This window comes from Staurois parvus, unplaced genomic scaffold (genome assembly GCF_062004578.1).
Source record: "Staurois parvus isolate SC_StPar_1 unplaced genomic scaffold, SC_StPar_1.0 ptg000392l, whole genome shotgun sequence".
NCBI classification, from domain to species: Eukaryota; Metazoa; Chordata; class Amphibia; order Anura; family Ranidae; genus Staurois; species Staurois parvus.
In genome coordinates, this window is record NW_028318188.1 from 5,922,251 (window position 1) to 5,938,942 (window position 16,692).

Consider the following 16,692-nt stretch of genomic DNA (forward strand, 5'->3'; position numbering starts at 1 on the left):
TCTGTGGATCTCTGTATCAGTATATTAAGGAAGAAAAAACACTACTTGTGACAAACCCCCATTAGCTGTTCCAAATACTGCTGTAGCACTGATGTGGAAAGGCCTCTGTCTGCCAGATTCAGACTTGAGATTTAGGAGGGGACCACAATTTCACCCCTGCCTGGTGCTGCTGAAAGGCACACAGATTGATAACAGCACAGAAAGGGGCTATGACCTATGCAGGCATGGGTATAGCATGTGTGGCAAGTATGTATCTCAAACAAAAGAATATTACTTATCAATAGGTGGCATTGCAAAATACAGGAGCATTACCACTTTGAACCTACTAGAAGTCAATTAAAACTGTTATTAGAAAATAAAAACTCCATTACAAAAACAATGCAGTGAATTACCAGCAAAAGGTCTGGACAGACAAAATTGTTCAGATTATAAATCTGTGGTGACGACTTACTGCCACCTAGAGACAATATCATGAAAAAACACAACCTTCTGGGAAAAGATTCTAAATAATTGGTCTAATGCTTTCTGCAAGGATACGGACAGGAAAGAGGTGCCTCCTGAAGCAGCCACTAATCCATAGGCACATTCACGTGTCTGCTTTCATTCTCAGATCATCTGCACCGTTCTCTGGATCATCAAATGATGAGAAACAAATGGTAACCACAGCTTTAGTGGCCTGCCTCCTCTTCTCTTCGACACTTTTCTATAAGCTATTATATTCAATGTATGGTCTGAAAAACCATGACAAAATGGCAAGAGAAATACACAAAATGGAAAACTCGCCAAATGCAAAATTCACTGACATTCCGTGCAATTGATGAGACATACGCAGCAGCTGCTGGATTTAAAGCTGGCATGCAAATTACAAAATAGGAGCTATGCAAATTTTTACTGTAATTAAAAAGCAAGCATGACAGATCGTTTTTTTCTGGCTAGGTTTGCGACCAAAGCCAACAGTCTGGTTTCAGCTTTCATTTTCAAACCAGTTTAAGAGAAAAAAAAAAAAAAAAAAGAATCTGCTACAGATTTTTGTAAACTCTATTATTAAATCAACCGTTAAAGTATAACTAAAGGCAAAACATTTTTCTTTAGTTTTGGATAGAGTGGAGATGGATTAGAACGTCTCTCAGTTTTTATTGCTGTTTGTGCCCCGATAATGGAGATTCACCCACTCTGTCTTATTGACCATTATCATTGAAAGTAAAAGAAAATCCCAAATTTTGGGTTGTCCCCAGAGAAGTAATAGAGGAGAAATCTTCCAAGGGGGTCACTAGTTATGGTGACCTGCCCCCCCCCCCCCAAGGAATTCCCTTAATTTGCAGGGATTACCTCCCACCTCCCGTTTGGCTATAGGACAGGACGTGAATGGAAATCTACGCAATGGGACACAGATTGCAAAAAAAAAAAAAATAATAATATGACAAGGGTTATAACCCTCCCTATCCAAAATGAGAAAAAAAAAAAAGTTTTGCCTACAGTTTTATTTTTAATATTTAAAGTAGAAAGAACGTCTACAGTAATTAGTGTAAAACTCACTTGCATACAATTTTCACCTAGATATTCACTGTTCCATAGTTCGTTGTTGGCAATTAATATACAGATCTTTAGATTACAGACTAGCTGCTGTCTGTATTTATATTATACCTGTAAAAGGTCTTGCAAACATGGCTGCAATGTCACTACTCATACACAAACTCAAGTACAGGGCTCATAAAACAAAAACAATCATCAGAAGGGCCTTTTTGACAAAACATGTAGGGTTGAACCCACGCTTGTGACAACATCGTGTATTACCGAATCTGGAAATGATCTACGCATTCCCCTGGGGAGTTTGAATTGTACAGCAATGCCTATGTTTTTATATATGCAAGTAGCATTCGTTTAATGAATATTGGATATCATCGATTTTATAGTATGTGGAGCGTTCTCTTTTTCCATGCCCATTCCTTTGAGTGGCTGCCTATATATATGGTGGAGTGAAGTGGCAACATCATATTTCTAGAATCTGAGCCAATTGCTTTAAGTGTTATATGACTTCTCACTCTGAGGGTCTCACCATTCTGATAAGCCTCTGACCTGGGCATTGGTATAGAAGCACCAAGTGTATCGTTTCTTTCACCTGGAGATTTTTCTACATTATATGAACATTTTTTAATTTACAATTTAAGGTGGAGTTCCTTTCTTTGCATGGACATTCTACTACATATTTACATAGACACATATATTGAACTGATATGAGTTTTGTTTTATGAGCATTGCACTTGAGTTTGGGTTTATTGGATATTACCATTTTTGTATCTAATGGCATGCTAGCTGCTGGTATAGGGATCTCACCCTTCTTTTTTTAAATTCCACTACTCACACAATAAATACATGTTATTTCCAGGCATGTCTATGGCTACAGAAAGCTCACCTGTAATTGCGTTGGTCACACCAGTTTACACATAAGAAAAGCAGTGCGACCTGCTTGCAGTGACCTGGCCTATATTGGTTTGGTACAGCTGCCGTCACAGGCAGGAGTGATCACAGAAAAGATTTACCTTCCACCACTCGCAATAAATCACAGAAATTTCAAACTTTCTTTAAAATTTTATGAACAACGTTCTAGTCCTTTTCAACCAGACAAGTGAATCGGATTTGACAGCTTTTTGACAAACGGTATGAATTTACATTTCCTGCATATAAAATGTTTTAAAACGTGGTATAAAAAGGTCCATTGGCAACTGCCAGATCAAGATGAGGATTTTATGCCTGTTGAGGTCTTCTGTTCAGGAATTAATGATTTGGTCTCCCCAGAAATGGTTTCCTTTTTACTCGTCATAGTTGCAAAGAGAGTGTCCATCATTCCCAACACTTCCAGAAGTTCTTCTTGATAATGTATTTCCTTTTCTAAAGTGTCTTGGAGCTTCAGGAATAGTTGGTCGATTACCGATGACTGGTCGATAACAGATGAATAAATATCTAAGGATGAATCATTATGATAACCTCATTAGAATCTACACAGCACTGACCAGCACTGCTGGCAATATGAGAGATTGATGAAGGAATAAATTCACTTACCGATAACTTGTTCAGCTACATTTATCAGTATTGGGGCGAAGCGGGGCTCTACCACATTTCTGTTGAAAAAAATTCACTGTTATTACGGTTTCTTTATATGTACATCACCAAGATAATCCCACATGGTATTAACCCCTTCCTGCCATATGAATGCACAACTTCATGTGCTGAGTTAATAAACTTTCCCCCTTTAAGAGCCACCAGCCAATACTTTTTACACTTGGAGTTTCTCAATCCCAATTGTCACCCACAGTTTGGATCTATACCGATGTTTATACCAAGTACTTACAATGCTCGTATTTATAAAAAATAACGTATTCATGAATACAGAGATGTATTATTATGTCTGTATGGAGTTCAGCTTAGAGATCAAGATGAAATATCACATCTGAATATTTGTTCTAATTTGCTCTTAAGCCTGTTTATGAAGCTCAACAGCTAAAACCAAAAATGCTCTGAAATTCTCATTATTATTTATATAAAACTAGTCATTTTATATAAATAAAAAACATTAAAAGTTTATTAAAAAAAGAAAGAAAGAAAGCACAAGGGACATTATTGATAGAAGCTACTGTATGGTTTTATGAATGGTTTGGAGGCACTCCTAATGCATACCTCGGTCAGCTCCCTTATTTCTATTAACCCCTGCCACACTAGAAGATTGCGATGCAGGGTTGGGGGAAGGGGGCATCAAAGGAGGAAGATTTCTGCTGAATGACACAGAAGAACAAGGGACACATCTCACCAAAGATAATTAATGTCCCTTGTGCTTATTTTTTATATTACTTAACTAAACTTCGACTTTAAACTCAAAATACCTTCCTACTTTTTGCAAATTCCTATTGGCCCATGAAGCTGCCTACAACATTGATGAGCCAAAACTAAATATGTGGGCAACTGCACCTCATACCTGCAGTAGTATTCCCCCATTCTGCTAATGACAGAGTCTCTTTAACCACTTATCCTCCAAAAGATTCACCCCCCTTCCTGACCAGGCCATTTTTTGAGATATGGCGCTGTGTTACTTTAACTGACACTGTGTGGTCATGCAACGCTGTACATAAATGAAATGTTATGTCTTTTTTTCACCCCCACAAATAGAGCTTTCTTTCGGTGGTATTTGATCAGCTCTGCGTTTATTTTTTGCACTATAAACAAAAAAAGACTTCATAAATTTAGGCCAAAATGTATTCTGCTACATGTCTTTGCTAAGAAAAATCCCAAAACATGTAAATTAATTGTTTTATGTGAAAGTTACAGCATCTACAAATGGCGGTATATATACTGGGAATTTTTTTATATTTACTAGTAATGGCAGCGATCAGCAACTTATAGAGGGAATGCGGCAGGCATTCTGACACTGGGTGGGAACTGATTAATTGCCACTGACATCCCAATGACACTAATACAGTGATCAGTGCTAATAAAAAGCACTGACACTGTACTAATGATACTGGGTAGAAAGGGATTAACATCTGGGGCACTCAAAGGGTTAACGGTGTGCTGATTTGCATTGTGTTGTGTGTGTTTTACTAGGGAGACAAGCTGCTTTTTATTTCTATGCTGTGCAGAGAAATACAAAGCAGTATGTCCTTGCTGGCAGGAGAAAGACCTGTGTTGTTTATACACAGTTCTCTCCCGTCAGCTTTCCCCCGACGATCGCAAGGTGGCGGCGGAGAATCTCCGGCCAGGACCTGATGACTGACATCCCTAGCCGCCAATAGTGGGGTGCACTCTCTACCCGGAGATGCAAACCACGTATATATACACAAGTGGTTTTGTGCAGCCCTGCCACCATGTAGCAGTACTTCTACTATAGGACAGTGGGCAAGCGGTTAAAGTTTATCTAGACCCAAGACCAAAAATGTAATATATTGCAGGTTACCAGTCCTTAGATGAGATGGCTGCATTAGCTTTCTCTTTCGAAAGCCCCCCCCCCCCCACCAATTTTCACCTGGAGGTCCAACCAGTAACAATTAATCGTTCATTTTAGCGTATCTATTGAGGTGTTCTTTAGGTCACAGAGAGAACTAGGGCTGCTGACATTGTTTAAAAATTAGGCGCAGTATTGTTGGATTGGGACAGGAGTTTAGGAGCGGACTAGATTTTTGTCAGGGTCATCAAGTATTTTTTGCACCTGTTGAAGAGATACAACAAGTATTCCATTATTCTGGAAAAATTCTTTCAACCTCTCTACTGTTTAAGATGGGTATCTGATCTGATCCCTGAAGACTGAAGTGCGATTTGGCCGTCACGTCTGAGAATATTCCTATACAAGGTATTGTCAGACTGGTTTTATTCCTGGGCAAGAACTGCAAAATGTATACCCAATGGCATGTTTTCAGGGGTGTTCAGACATAGGGAATATGATGCACATATGCAGGTCTACACTATGACCAATACAATACTCTGGGTAATTCTCCATAAGGACCCTTGGGAGGTCCGCCTACACAAAAACTGAAGAGGTTTCTCACTGTGAACGCACACTTATCTCCGACATGTTCATAAGCCAGTAAACAAACCCAGGCCCAAGCATGGGAACCTTCATACCCTAGAGCTTAAAAGCCACATACAGGGCAGTTTCACTCGTGAGAAGCTGACAGTTTTTCCAAGTGACACACGCGATGACTTGGAAGTCCACATAACTATGGTAACGTTCATACCTCATGCCTCAGTCATTTATATCTTTAATCCCTATTAACCCTAAGTAAATGATTTGTGATCAGACAGTATGACACCATTGGGCCCTGTTTGTCAAATTCTTATCAATAAACTTTCTTGGTGAAAGAAGAGATGTAACAAAACACTTTAACCACTTCAATACCGGGCACTTTTACCCCCTTCCTGCCCAGGCCAGGTTTCAGCACTTTCACACTTTGAATGACAAATGCGCGGTTATGCAACACTGTACCCAAGCTAAAATTTTATCATTTTGTTCACACAACTAGAGCTTTCTTTCGGTGGTATTTAATCACTGCGGGGGGTTTTATTTTTTGCTAAACAAAAAAATGTCCGAAACTTTAGAGAAAAACAAAAAAACACATTTTCTTTGTTTCCGTTATAAAAGTTTGCAAATAAATAATTGTTCTTCATAAATTTAGGCCAAGATGTGTTCTGCTACATTTCTTTAGTGAAAATAACCCAAATCAGTATTTATTATTAAGTCGGTAAGAAAGTTATAGAGTTCACAAACTATGTTATATATCTGAAGATTGATCAATCCTGAAGTACTGACGGCCAATCTAACTTCTTGAGGTACAAGAATGTCAGAACAGTACAGATATCCCCCAAATGACCCCTTTTTGCAAAGCATACAGACCGACGTATTTCATAAGAGGCATGGCGAGTTTTTTGAAGTTGTAATTTTTTGGAAAATGAAGAAATTAAAAAAAATGTTTTTCACAATTTTTTTTTTCTACATACTGTCACCAGTGCAGTACAGCATCATCATATAACTGGTGTGGCGGTGATCAGGGACACTGACTGGTGAGAGTAGGGGAAAAAAAAAATATATAATTTTTTTTATTTATTACTTGTCCGAGGTACACGGCCGGTGACAAATCTCACCACAGCACAGCCCTGTGGGCATGCGCAATGCCTGTTCTGGGAAGGACGCCATATGGCGCCCTCACAGAGGGACGAAGTGTTTGCCCAACCACCATTTTGGCCATAGGCCGAGGGGCAACTGGTTAAACTGTTTATCTCACAAACAAAAAAAATAAGATTATTTATTACTGAGGTTTACATAAGCTTTAAAGGCAGAGCAAGAATTCAGGTTTAATTGCAATCAGCAGTGAAAAAAAAAGAAAAGAAAAAGGAAGAAGTGACAAGTTACTGCAAGGATGTGAAGAAAGAGAGCTGGAACTTAAATAAGGTCCCAAAACAGCTGGTGTGCGGCTAAGGGTGTTATATCAATACAGCCAGCATATACACTCATCAGCCACTTTTTTAGGTACGCCTTGCTAGTGCCAAGAAAATATCCCCCACACCATTACACCATCATCACCAGACTGAACCGGTGATACAAGGCAGGATGGAGACATGCTTTCAAGCGGTTTACACAAAATTCTGACCCTATCTGAATGTCGCAGCAACCAGTCTTCCCATTCTCCTGTGACATCAACAAGTCATTTTCTTCCACCCAACTGCCGCTTACTGGATATTTTCTCTTTTTCGGACCATTCTCTGTAAATCCTAGAGATGGTTGTACATGAAAATCCCAGTAGATCAGCAGTTTAAATACTCAGACCAGCCCGTTTGGCACCAACAACCATTTCACATTCAAAGTCACTTAAATCCCCTTTCTTCCCCATTCTGATGCTCAATTTAAACTTCAGCAAGTCGTCTTCACCATGTCTAAATGTAATGAATTGCTGCCATGTGATTGGCTGATTAGCAATTTGTGTTCCCAAGCTATTGAACAGGTGTACCTAATAAAGTGGCCGGTGAGTGATATACAGGTCTCAGGCACAGTGTTAGTGAAAATCTAGAAGGTTCGAGTTGAAACACCAGAAATAATGTGTAGGTATTAATTATTAAATGACAGTAATTTCACACAAGATGCAGCTGGATACGTACTTTATGAGAAAGGTCAGTATGGAACTCAGCTGTTTTTCATCTCTCCCTGCCAGAGCATTTTTAAGAGTTCCTCTTCTCTGAATTTCATTCATTACAGCCACTGTGATCTCTGGGGTTCCATTTTTAACATTGATCTGTAACATAGGGGAGAACAATACAATGTAAGGACAGACGGACACATACACACACACAGACACACACACACACACACAAATCAGTTGTGGTACAATGTAGTAACATGAGCTTTATTGCAATGTATCATACGCACATTAAAAAGGTGCCATTCATTTTGAAAGATACCAAGGCAATGCACCCCTGATGTATCTGTATAGTCCTCATTGCATTGTATATTCACCTTCATAACACCAGCACTATCTAAGAACTACTAAACACCTTCACCGTTTAGGGTGTATTGGACTTCATGTTTTGGCTGGAGTATAGGTAGTTCATGGGACTTGTTATCGGGTCCTTTGTATAATATTCATGACACATTGTGTTCATATTATTTATGTCACTTATACACTATTTATTTCACATACCCCTGATTTAGGGGACACGGTCTTGTGATGTCACGTGTATTCTACTCATCACAATTTCACTTGAATCCATAAGTTTCAGCGGATTTTATATTTCAGCAATAGATTTGTATTGCAAAAAAACCTTGCGGTTTTATTTTTCATCTACACAGTTTCTACGGGGCGGAGCTTGATTGATGTGACGTCATTACATTTTTGGCTGCCAGCTACTGCGCATGTGCTGAGTAGCCAGGCTCGTTTATGTGATTGCTGTTATGCTGTTGATGCTGGTGTCGGCTGGGACACCTCTTGAGTAAGTGCAATGAGTACCTAATAAAAGAATTGGTTTTTATAATATTGCACCATGAAGTCTTTCTGTTTCTCTCGAGTGCTTGGCATTTCCCCCCATGGATACGTTTGAAGGTGGTCCTTTATCTATTGGAGAAGTGGATTTTCGATTAACTACAAAGTTTTTCATCCTGTTATTTCGATCGATGAGGATCGGTGTGTTGCAGAGTTTCCGTTTCTGAAGATATATTTATGGATGATCTGCCATTATATTATCAAGGTTTTTTGGTGAAATTTTTCATATTTAGACACTTTTTTTGCACAAAAGTTTTTTGCACTTAAAAGTTTTTTTATATTTTTTTGTGGTATTGGCATATATATATATTTTTTTCTGGACTTATGATTTGATGATTTCTTTATATATATTTATATATTTATACACATTTACTAGCGCAAATTATTTATTTATTGGTACAGTTTCTACGGTTTGTTTTTATTTATCACTTCCACTTATCTTTCATTATGTTCAATGTGAACACCTAAATTTTGGGAGCATTTCCTATAGCAACTAATCAGTTGCAGTATAGAATTTTGTCATTGTACCTGTATCTCTGATTTTTGGGATCCTCAAAAGGATCATATCACGGTTTTTGTGGGCACTATTCAAAAAGAAGTAATATATGTATATATCTATTTTTTGTTCACCCATAGTCACCTATTTATTTCTAGTGGTGTACCTAGGTTACACCTTTTTTACGTTTGGGTGTTATTCATTGTTATCCACAAATTTGGATGTTTTCATGTGCATTCTATTCAATATTCTAATTTTGGTTTTGTGTATATTATTTTACAAGTTTTAGTATAATCTACACTGTGTGTGGTATAATCATAACAGGAGTTTATTTGTTACCTAGATATAGCGCAGCACCAATTAGTCTTTAATTAATGCACCCCTGATGCTCATGAATTGCAGTACATTACAATATATGGTAACATCCTACTGTGTACTGTGGTGCACTGGTTCAAGAAAAATGTTTGATTTTTGGTCTGTCTGGTGCTACCTTATCCACTTGCTGTCCTGGACAATTCTGACATTTATCACATACATGTATAAATCTGCATTTTGCGCAAGATTATTACTTAGAACCCTCAAACAAAATATATTTTCTGAAATCAAAGGCCCAGGAGAATAAAATGGTGGGTGTATCAATTTTTTGTCACATAATATTTGCACACCAGTTTATCATAAACACTTTCAGAAAAAAACATTAAAAAATACATTTTAAATGAGTTTTAGTTCATACAAACGCAATTAAATACCAAATTGTGGTAAAATATAAAAGATGATATGTGAGTAAGTAGATACCCAACGTCACGCTTTAACATTGTGAACACTCATGAAATGGCGACAAACTGCAGTACATTAAATTATCCACAGGCGAAGCTTTAAAAGCCTTTACAGGTTACCAGTTTAGAGTTACACAGGAGGTCTAGTGCTAGAATTCTTGCTCTCACTTTGATGTTTGTGGTAATACCTCATGTGTGGTGCAATCACCTTTTACACATGTGTGTGGGACCTGCCTGCATGTTTGAGCATGTGGGGGGGGGGGGGGACTTTAAATTTGTATTTATTTTTACGCTCTTTAAAATTTGTTTTTTTTATTGAACTATAATGCCATCACAAAGTATGAACAACATCCCTTGAGAACATGGGGTCTATCTCTCCTTTGTCCTCCAAAGCAGCTGAACAAACCAAGACTGTTTTGAACTGCTTGTAAACAAAACAAAGCAAGAAGCAATGAGGATTTCTGAGGTCACAGAGGTTGGGGAGGAATGGACGTTTCTCCCATTCTTCACAGTGCATCCAATGTAACAGGTCACATCGATCCCAGGCTTCCCAGTGTTACAGGAGAGCCCGGGAAAGGTGAGAGTGGGGTGTCCCTTCCGCTACCTGTAAAAGTGATTGATCAGCTATAGAGCTGCTCGGATCACTTTTACCAGAAAGCCCATTGCCTGCTAAAAATGATACCAGGATCATGGCTGCAGCTGTATATGTGCTTCCATTTTGCTTACTTAGGAACCCTAAGACAAGCGAAGCCCCATTTGTTTTAATGCTGATAGGAGGAGAAGACAGGTCAGATCAATGACATGTGACTAGACTCTCCTATCAATGTTCCCTTCAGCACTATGCAAAGAGCACTTGGAAAGACACAGTGGGCTTCACAACATGCTCTTCATATTCTAAATTAAACATAAAATGTTGATGCAGAAGTACTTCGTGTAGCGTTCTGAGGAGGGCAGTATTCACTGTTATAAATCGGCTCCTTAGGGCCCTTTCACCTGGGCGTTCTGTTCATCCTTTTTTGGATGGAAAATGGATAGCAATTCATTCATATGGGCTTCCAAATGTAAACATAAGATCATCTGTTTATATCCTCCTACATGAGTGTCCATTCAGGTCTTGTTTTTTTAAATCAAAAAAGTCTGTGTCCTTTTCTGCTTAGGTGGATGTTAAAGGATGTAAACGGATGTAGTCCGTTTACTAACATTCCATTTATGTCCATTTTTAGACAAGAAATAATTTTTGTTTATATTTTTGTCAGTTATGGTTACTTTCTTCAACGATTAGAAAAAAAAAAAAAAAACAGATGTAAACTGAACTCAACTGGACTGATGACAGATGTGCAAATCGGATTTAACCTGTATTCAGTATTAATCAGTTTTTTTTCTTAGCAAAACACGTGACTGAACTGATGACACCCGCGTGAAAGGACCCTTAGAGCAAATTTGGCCAGTTGTAGAGGCCACACAAACCTGGCCCTACAATTCTCTGGGCTCAAAGTCGAAGCCAATTTCAATAGTAGGTACTTTGAGGTTGCCCTGCAACCTCAAGTTCTGTAAACCATTAATATTTTCTCACTGTTTCCTAACCAAATGGCAACAAATTTGCCTCTTACCTCTAAAACAGCATCTAGTGCCGCAGACACCTGGAAGCCTCTGAGTAGTCTGTCATATTTTCTTAAGTGCTTCCTTACTGGTTTACTGACAACAAAGTCATCCTGTAGAAACGACAACACTGAAAAGTCAATAACTGTAATAGGTGTCTGACATTTAGATCAAAACAGTCATTTAGATATTCCATCTCACAGTACTTGTGCATTGAGGCTGTTGTGTAATTTATTGCTGCCTCTTTCAAGCCAAAGCACTCTAGCAATCCCTACATAGCAACTGTGAAAAGTCCTCCCATTGGCTGATCTTAGAAAATAGAGAAGTTCCAGGAGGTGATTATGTCCTTGTTTCCATACTGAATATATAAAGCAGAGATACTGCAGGTCAGTTTTCTGATGGCACAGAGTTTTCACAGCTGCTAGCTAGGAAATGTATACAGCAAGTTTTTCTTTAGGAGAAGCCAAATTATTGTAATTTCGATGTATTGAAAATTACCCAACTACATGCAACCTTTCTCTGCTAGTTGTAAACAGATTTGAGCAGCTGCAATTTTGAATGTAATTAATTATCTCTTGTTTTACAGCTTTATTTAGTATACACATTACAATATGGCACTTTCACGTGGTTTGAATACAAAAGGCCTTCCATTTCAAGAAGGAAAAAACAGCCTGAAAAAAAATAAATAAATCCATGACCCCTTAATAGGGCTGTGTTTCTGTACCTGTTTCGGCATATAGTCCTTGCCCCTCACAAACACTCTGTATCTCGGATGTTTTCTGGATGGAAGCTCATTTGGTTTCTTCTCTTCAGGTTTCCGGTGTTTGATATTAAGCACTCCATTGGTCATTCCCACCACAATCATCTCATCGTCAGCCTACAAGCCAGAGCATTAAATTATTATTTTCTATTGGATCTAATGTCTGATCTCAGAACATTTTTAGTAAGAGAACAAACTGTTTAACAATAGAACAGTACACTTTTATCACAATGAATATTTGGAACTGAATGTATGAAATTACACAGGACTGCGACTAAAAAGCGGTTTGATTATTTTCATCTAATTTCCATGTATTTTGGTGTGCTGAAAACAAATAAAATATTGAAAAAACTCCTAGACGACATGATTTGCCACGAAATGCAAATTGTCTTCAAATTTATCAAATTTTTTTAATTTTTGGTATTTTTTTATATTATGGGTTTTTAATCAAATTTAAAGTCCAAATTACTATTAATTAATTCACATAAGTGCATTTAAGATATAAAATGCCAAAAAAAACCTTAACCACTTCCAGTCCAGACACTTTTACCCCCTTCCTGACCAGGGCAATTTTCAGCTTTCAGCGCTATCACACTTTGAATGACAATTGCGCGGTCATGCAACGCTGTACCCATATGAATTTTTTACCATTTTTTTGAGACAGATAAAACTTTATTTTGGTGGTATTTATTCACCGCTGGGATTTTAATTTTTTTTGTTATGTAAATGAAAATGTCCAAAAATTTTGAAAAAAAGTGTTTCTTATAAAATTTTGCAAATAAATAATATTTCATCATAAATCTTGGCCAAAATTTATTCCGTTATCTTTTTAGTAAAAAAAAAAAATAATAAGCCAAATTAGTTTATAACCAAAAATAATAATTTTTAAACATTTTTTTTTTTTTTCTTACATACTGTCACCCTAGCAGTACATCTATGGTGACACTGTACTACTTTTGGGGGGTGATGAAGATTTTTTTTTTTTTTTTTTTACACTAATTGCTTTTACAATAAATTCTCTCTTTCTCTCTGTCTGCATTCTTGCATCTTGATTGGTCACAGCTTGTCACATGGTACAAGGCTGTTGTGAATAGCCTTGTACCATGTGACCTCTGTGATCATTCACAGAATTCACACGTAGTAAGCAATGATGTCAGAAGTGACATCTTGCTTACTACTTTGCATGTGATCACTGATTGGCCAATCAGTGATCACATGATCGGGACCTCGTACAGAGGTCCCGTCCGACGATCGGTGTTTCACTGTGTCCGGAGGACACAGCGGGCACCGGATCGCGGTGCTGCGCGCTCCCCGGGGAGCGTGCACAAGCAAGGTGCGGGGAGGCCGTTTATAAACGGCCGCCCGACCCTGCAGTGCCACCCTCCGGCCATTTATATACAATGGGCAGTCAGAAAGTGGTTAAAGGGGTTGTCCGAGTTATGTAAAAAAAAATATAGCACTGTAAATCTGATGGTTAGCAATATATACATAAGCTAAGCAAGTTTTAGAGGAAAAAAATTATATTTCCTCATTTCTCTAGTTCTCGTCTGCCCTTTGTTGTTATTTGCAGGTAAACAATCTCTGCCCCTCCCCCCCTGCAAAGGGGGTGAATACAAGTGCTGCTCTGAGTGACATGTCTGACTACTGGGATACTCAGCAGCATGCTGTATGTGTAAGCCTCAGCCCTGAGTCTGTGCTTCTAATGGTAGAAGGGGTTAATTTTTCCTGAAGAATCCAGTGGGTGGGATACCAAATACCCTCGTTTTCTGTGTCTATGGGACAGTCAAGACCAACAAAATCACTGGACCAAGAAGAGTTGGTAGCCGAGGGTGCTAACTGACGGTGAAAAAAAATGTCCTCAGAGAAACTTTGGTACCTTCCCATAAAGTTCTTCTACCACCTCTCCACATAAAATTGGGATTGATGAAGCAATTCATAAAATCACTTCCAAGAGACGGAGAATGCTTCAAATACTTGGTCACCAAGTTTCCAGGCCTATCGGAGGAAAAATTGAAGGAAGGTGTATTTGTCGGACCAGACATTAGAAGGCTTATAGTTGATCAAGAGTTTGTCAATACATAACAGATCCTCAAAAGAAGGGTGGATTGCATTTAAAGAAGTCGTACAAAAATTTTTAGGCAATAACAAAGATCCTCACTACAAAAAGATCGTCGGACGAATGCTGAAAGCATTTCAAGCTTTAGGTTGCCTGATGAGTTTGAAAGTGCATTTCCTCCAGTCCCACCTTGACTACTTTCCTGAAAATGTGGGAGCTGTGAGTGAGGAACAAGGTGAACGATTCCACTAGGACATTAAAGAGATGGAAAGGAGATACCAGGGAAAATGGAGCATTACAATGATGGCAGACTACTGTTGGATGCTTCAGAGAGACATTCCAGATGCTACTCACAAGCGTAAATGCACCAAGAGGAGCCTCACAGGGAAGAAGAATCGAGTTTAGTGTGTGTACGTGAGCTCATTTCAGTTCAAAAAAGGATTTTCATGAAAAAATTGTAATAAAACTTTAATTTTATAAGTCTATTTCCATTTATTTTGAGGTATTGCCTTATTTAACATAGTTACCTAAATTGTCAGGAAACGTGATGTCCTATGACAAAATGGAGGTCATTTTCGGATTCAGCGCACCAAAAAACATAAAGATTACGTTGAATAACCAAAACAGCTCTTGAAAAAAATTTTTTTTGCAGACCTGTGTTATTAGTGCTCAGTCACACCATGATGCAGATACATCAGTTTTTCTGCACACGTTCTGCAAGGGCACAAAAAAAAAAAAAAAACGTTCTCTATCTGCCCTGTTCACACAACACTAGTATGACATGGATTTTTTTTCTGCACAGGAATTTGCAACGTGTAGAAAACTCACTGCAGCGCACATGAAAACTGATGTAAAATCATGTCTCTGCAAGTGAGAGGAGACATATTTATTTCAGTAAACAGAGTCACTACAGAACTGTTACTCGATAAAGCAACAGTGAAAAAGCAGTAATAATGCTGAGAAAGGCTTCCTTATCCAAGACAGCTTTCAGCAGTCACCTGATTGTTTGGTGTGTTTTACAGTAATCATCCCTAAAATTAGCTGTTTTTCTAACCAAAAACTACTGCTGGAAATGAGTTCCAGGTTTCAAACTACTCACCGCTAATGCAAGATTCAAAATTGAAGCAGCGTAGTCAAAGCTATGAACTACTTTATAGTTCATTGTGCTGTAAATCTTAACATGCCTGTTTAAGAGATAAAAAAAACAAAACACATTATACATTAAATATACACAACAAAAACAACGATGTTAAAGCGGAGTTCCAGTTGAATTAAAAAATAAATATATATAAGTCAGTAGTTACAAAAACTGTAGCTGCTGACTTTTAAAATAGAGACACTCACCTGTCCCTCGGTCCAGCATCTTTAGTGTTGACACCCGGCTGTGACAGCTTGCGGCTTCACAGCCCACTGCACATACACGTGTATGTGTATGCGCTTTGTGAATGGTCCCGTAGTCTTCTGGGACCTGCCACATCTCCAAGAAAACTATGGGGAGGGAGGGCGGGGAGGACAGCTTCTGATCGCCTTAATCGATTGCACCGGAAGTGGGAGCGGGTACCTGTCAAATCCGGGTACCCACTCCCCAAAAGGTGCCAATCCTTAACAGGGAGCAGGTGACAAAGCCTTAATGCAGAACCTCCCCTTTTGGGGGGTGGAGCTCTGCTTTAAACTTTAAACAGAAGAAGCACTGGCACTGCACTGGCAGCTGTCATTGGTACAGTCTGGTGTACAACATCTGGACCTAAAGTATCAATATGTTAAGCACCATGAATGGTTTATTATGCCTCATTGCCACAAATCACATTCAAAAAAATGCACATCACAAAGCATCTGAAAGCTTTAATCTGATGGATGACTGGTGGAAAAAGTAGTCATATGTATTTTCTATATCGGTTCTGACCAACGTTTCAGACTGTGAGCTCCATAAGCTTTTATGGGGATGTCTCCCTACTGGGCCAGGGGGGCAGACAAGCTGCATAAAAGCCTGTGTGGCTATACATCACAGGAACGGACAAGAAAGGGAGGCGTCAAATCTCAGTAAATATACAGGGTTTGGACAAAAATATGGAAATGCTACATGATTTGCAGTTGTAAAAGTGATGACATGTTTCACGCTGAAACCAAAAGTGATGTAACATTCTTTTGCTTCTGCTGTGTGATGAAATACCTAGCTAACAGGTGGGAAGCCTCACATTCATCATTCATTGCGTGCGTTGCTAGTAGTACGGAGTCATGTCAGAGCTTACTGAACTACAAAGAGGGCAGATTGTTGGTGCCCACTTAGCTGGTGCCTCTATGACTAAAGTTGCCAATTTATTTGACAGTATCAAAGGTTATGATGGCATATACAGTTTGTGAGAAAACAGAAGCATACGTACGGTCATTAGGCAGGATTGTGACCTGGATGGAATAAGGAAACAACTGCTGCAAAAGTGACTGCAGCGCTCAATCTCAGTTTTCCAAAGTGTCCACAAAAACTGTGCGGA

General features: G+C 38.6%; 1 protein-coding gene across 1 annotated transcript in view; it reads right to left on the reverse strand.

The window, feature by feature from the left end:
- Positions 1–2,577: 2,577 nt before the first annotated feature.
- Positions 2,578–16,692, reverse strand: part of UTP15 (UTP15 small subunit processome component) — a 33,123-nt gene continuing 19,008 nt past the window's right edge. Inside the window, exons 8-13 of the mRNA XM_089686176.1 lie at positions 15,303–15,387; positions 12,112–12,264; positions 11,399–11,500; positions 7,639–7,772; positions 3,061–3,119; positions 2,578–2,961 (exon numbers count right to left, since the gene is read on the reverse strand). Coding sequence (XP_089542302.1) covers positions 2,732–2,961; positions 3,061–3,119; positions 7,639–7,772; positions 11,399–11,500; positions 12,112–12,264; positions 15,303–15,387 — 763 coding nt within the window. The 3' untranslated portion in view covers positions 2,578–2,731. The remainder of the gene's footprint in view (positions 2,962–3,060; positions 3,120–7,638; positions 7,773–11,398; positions 11,501–12,111; positions 12,265–15,302; positions 15,388–16,692) is intronic.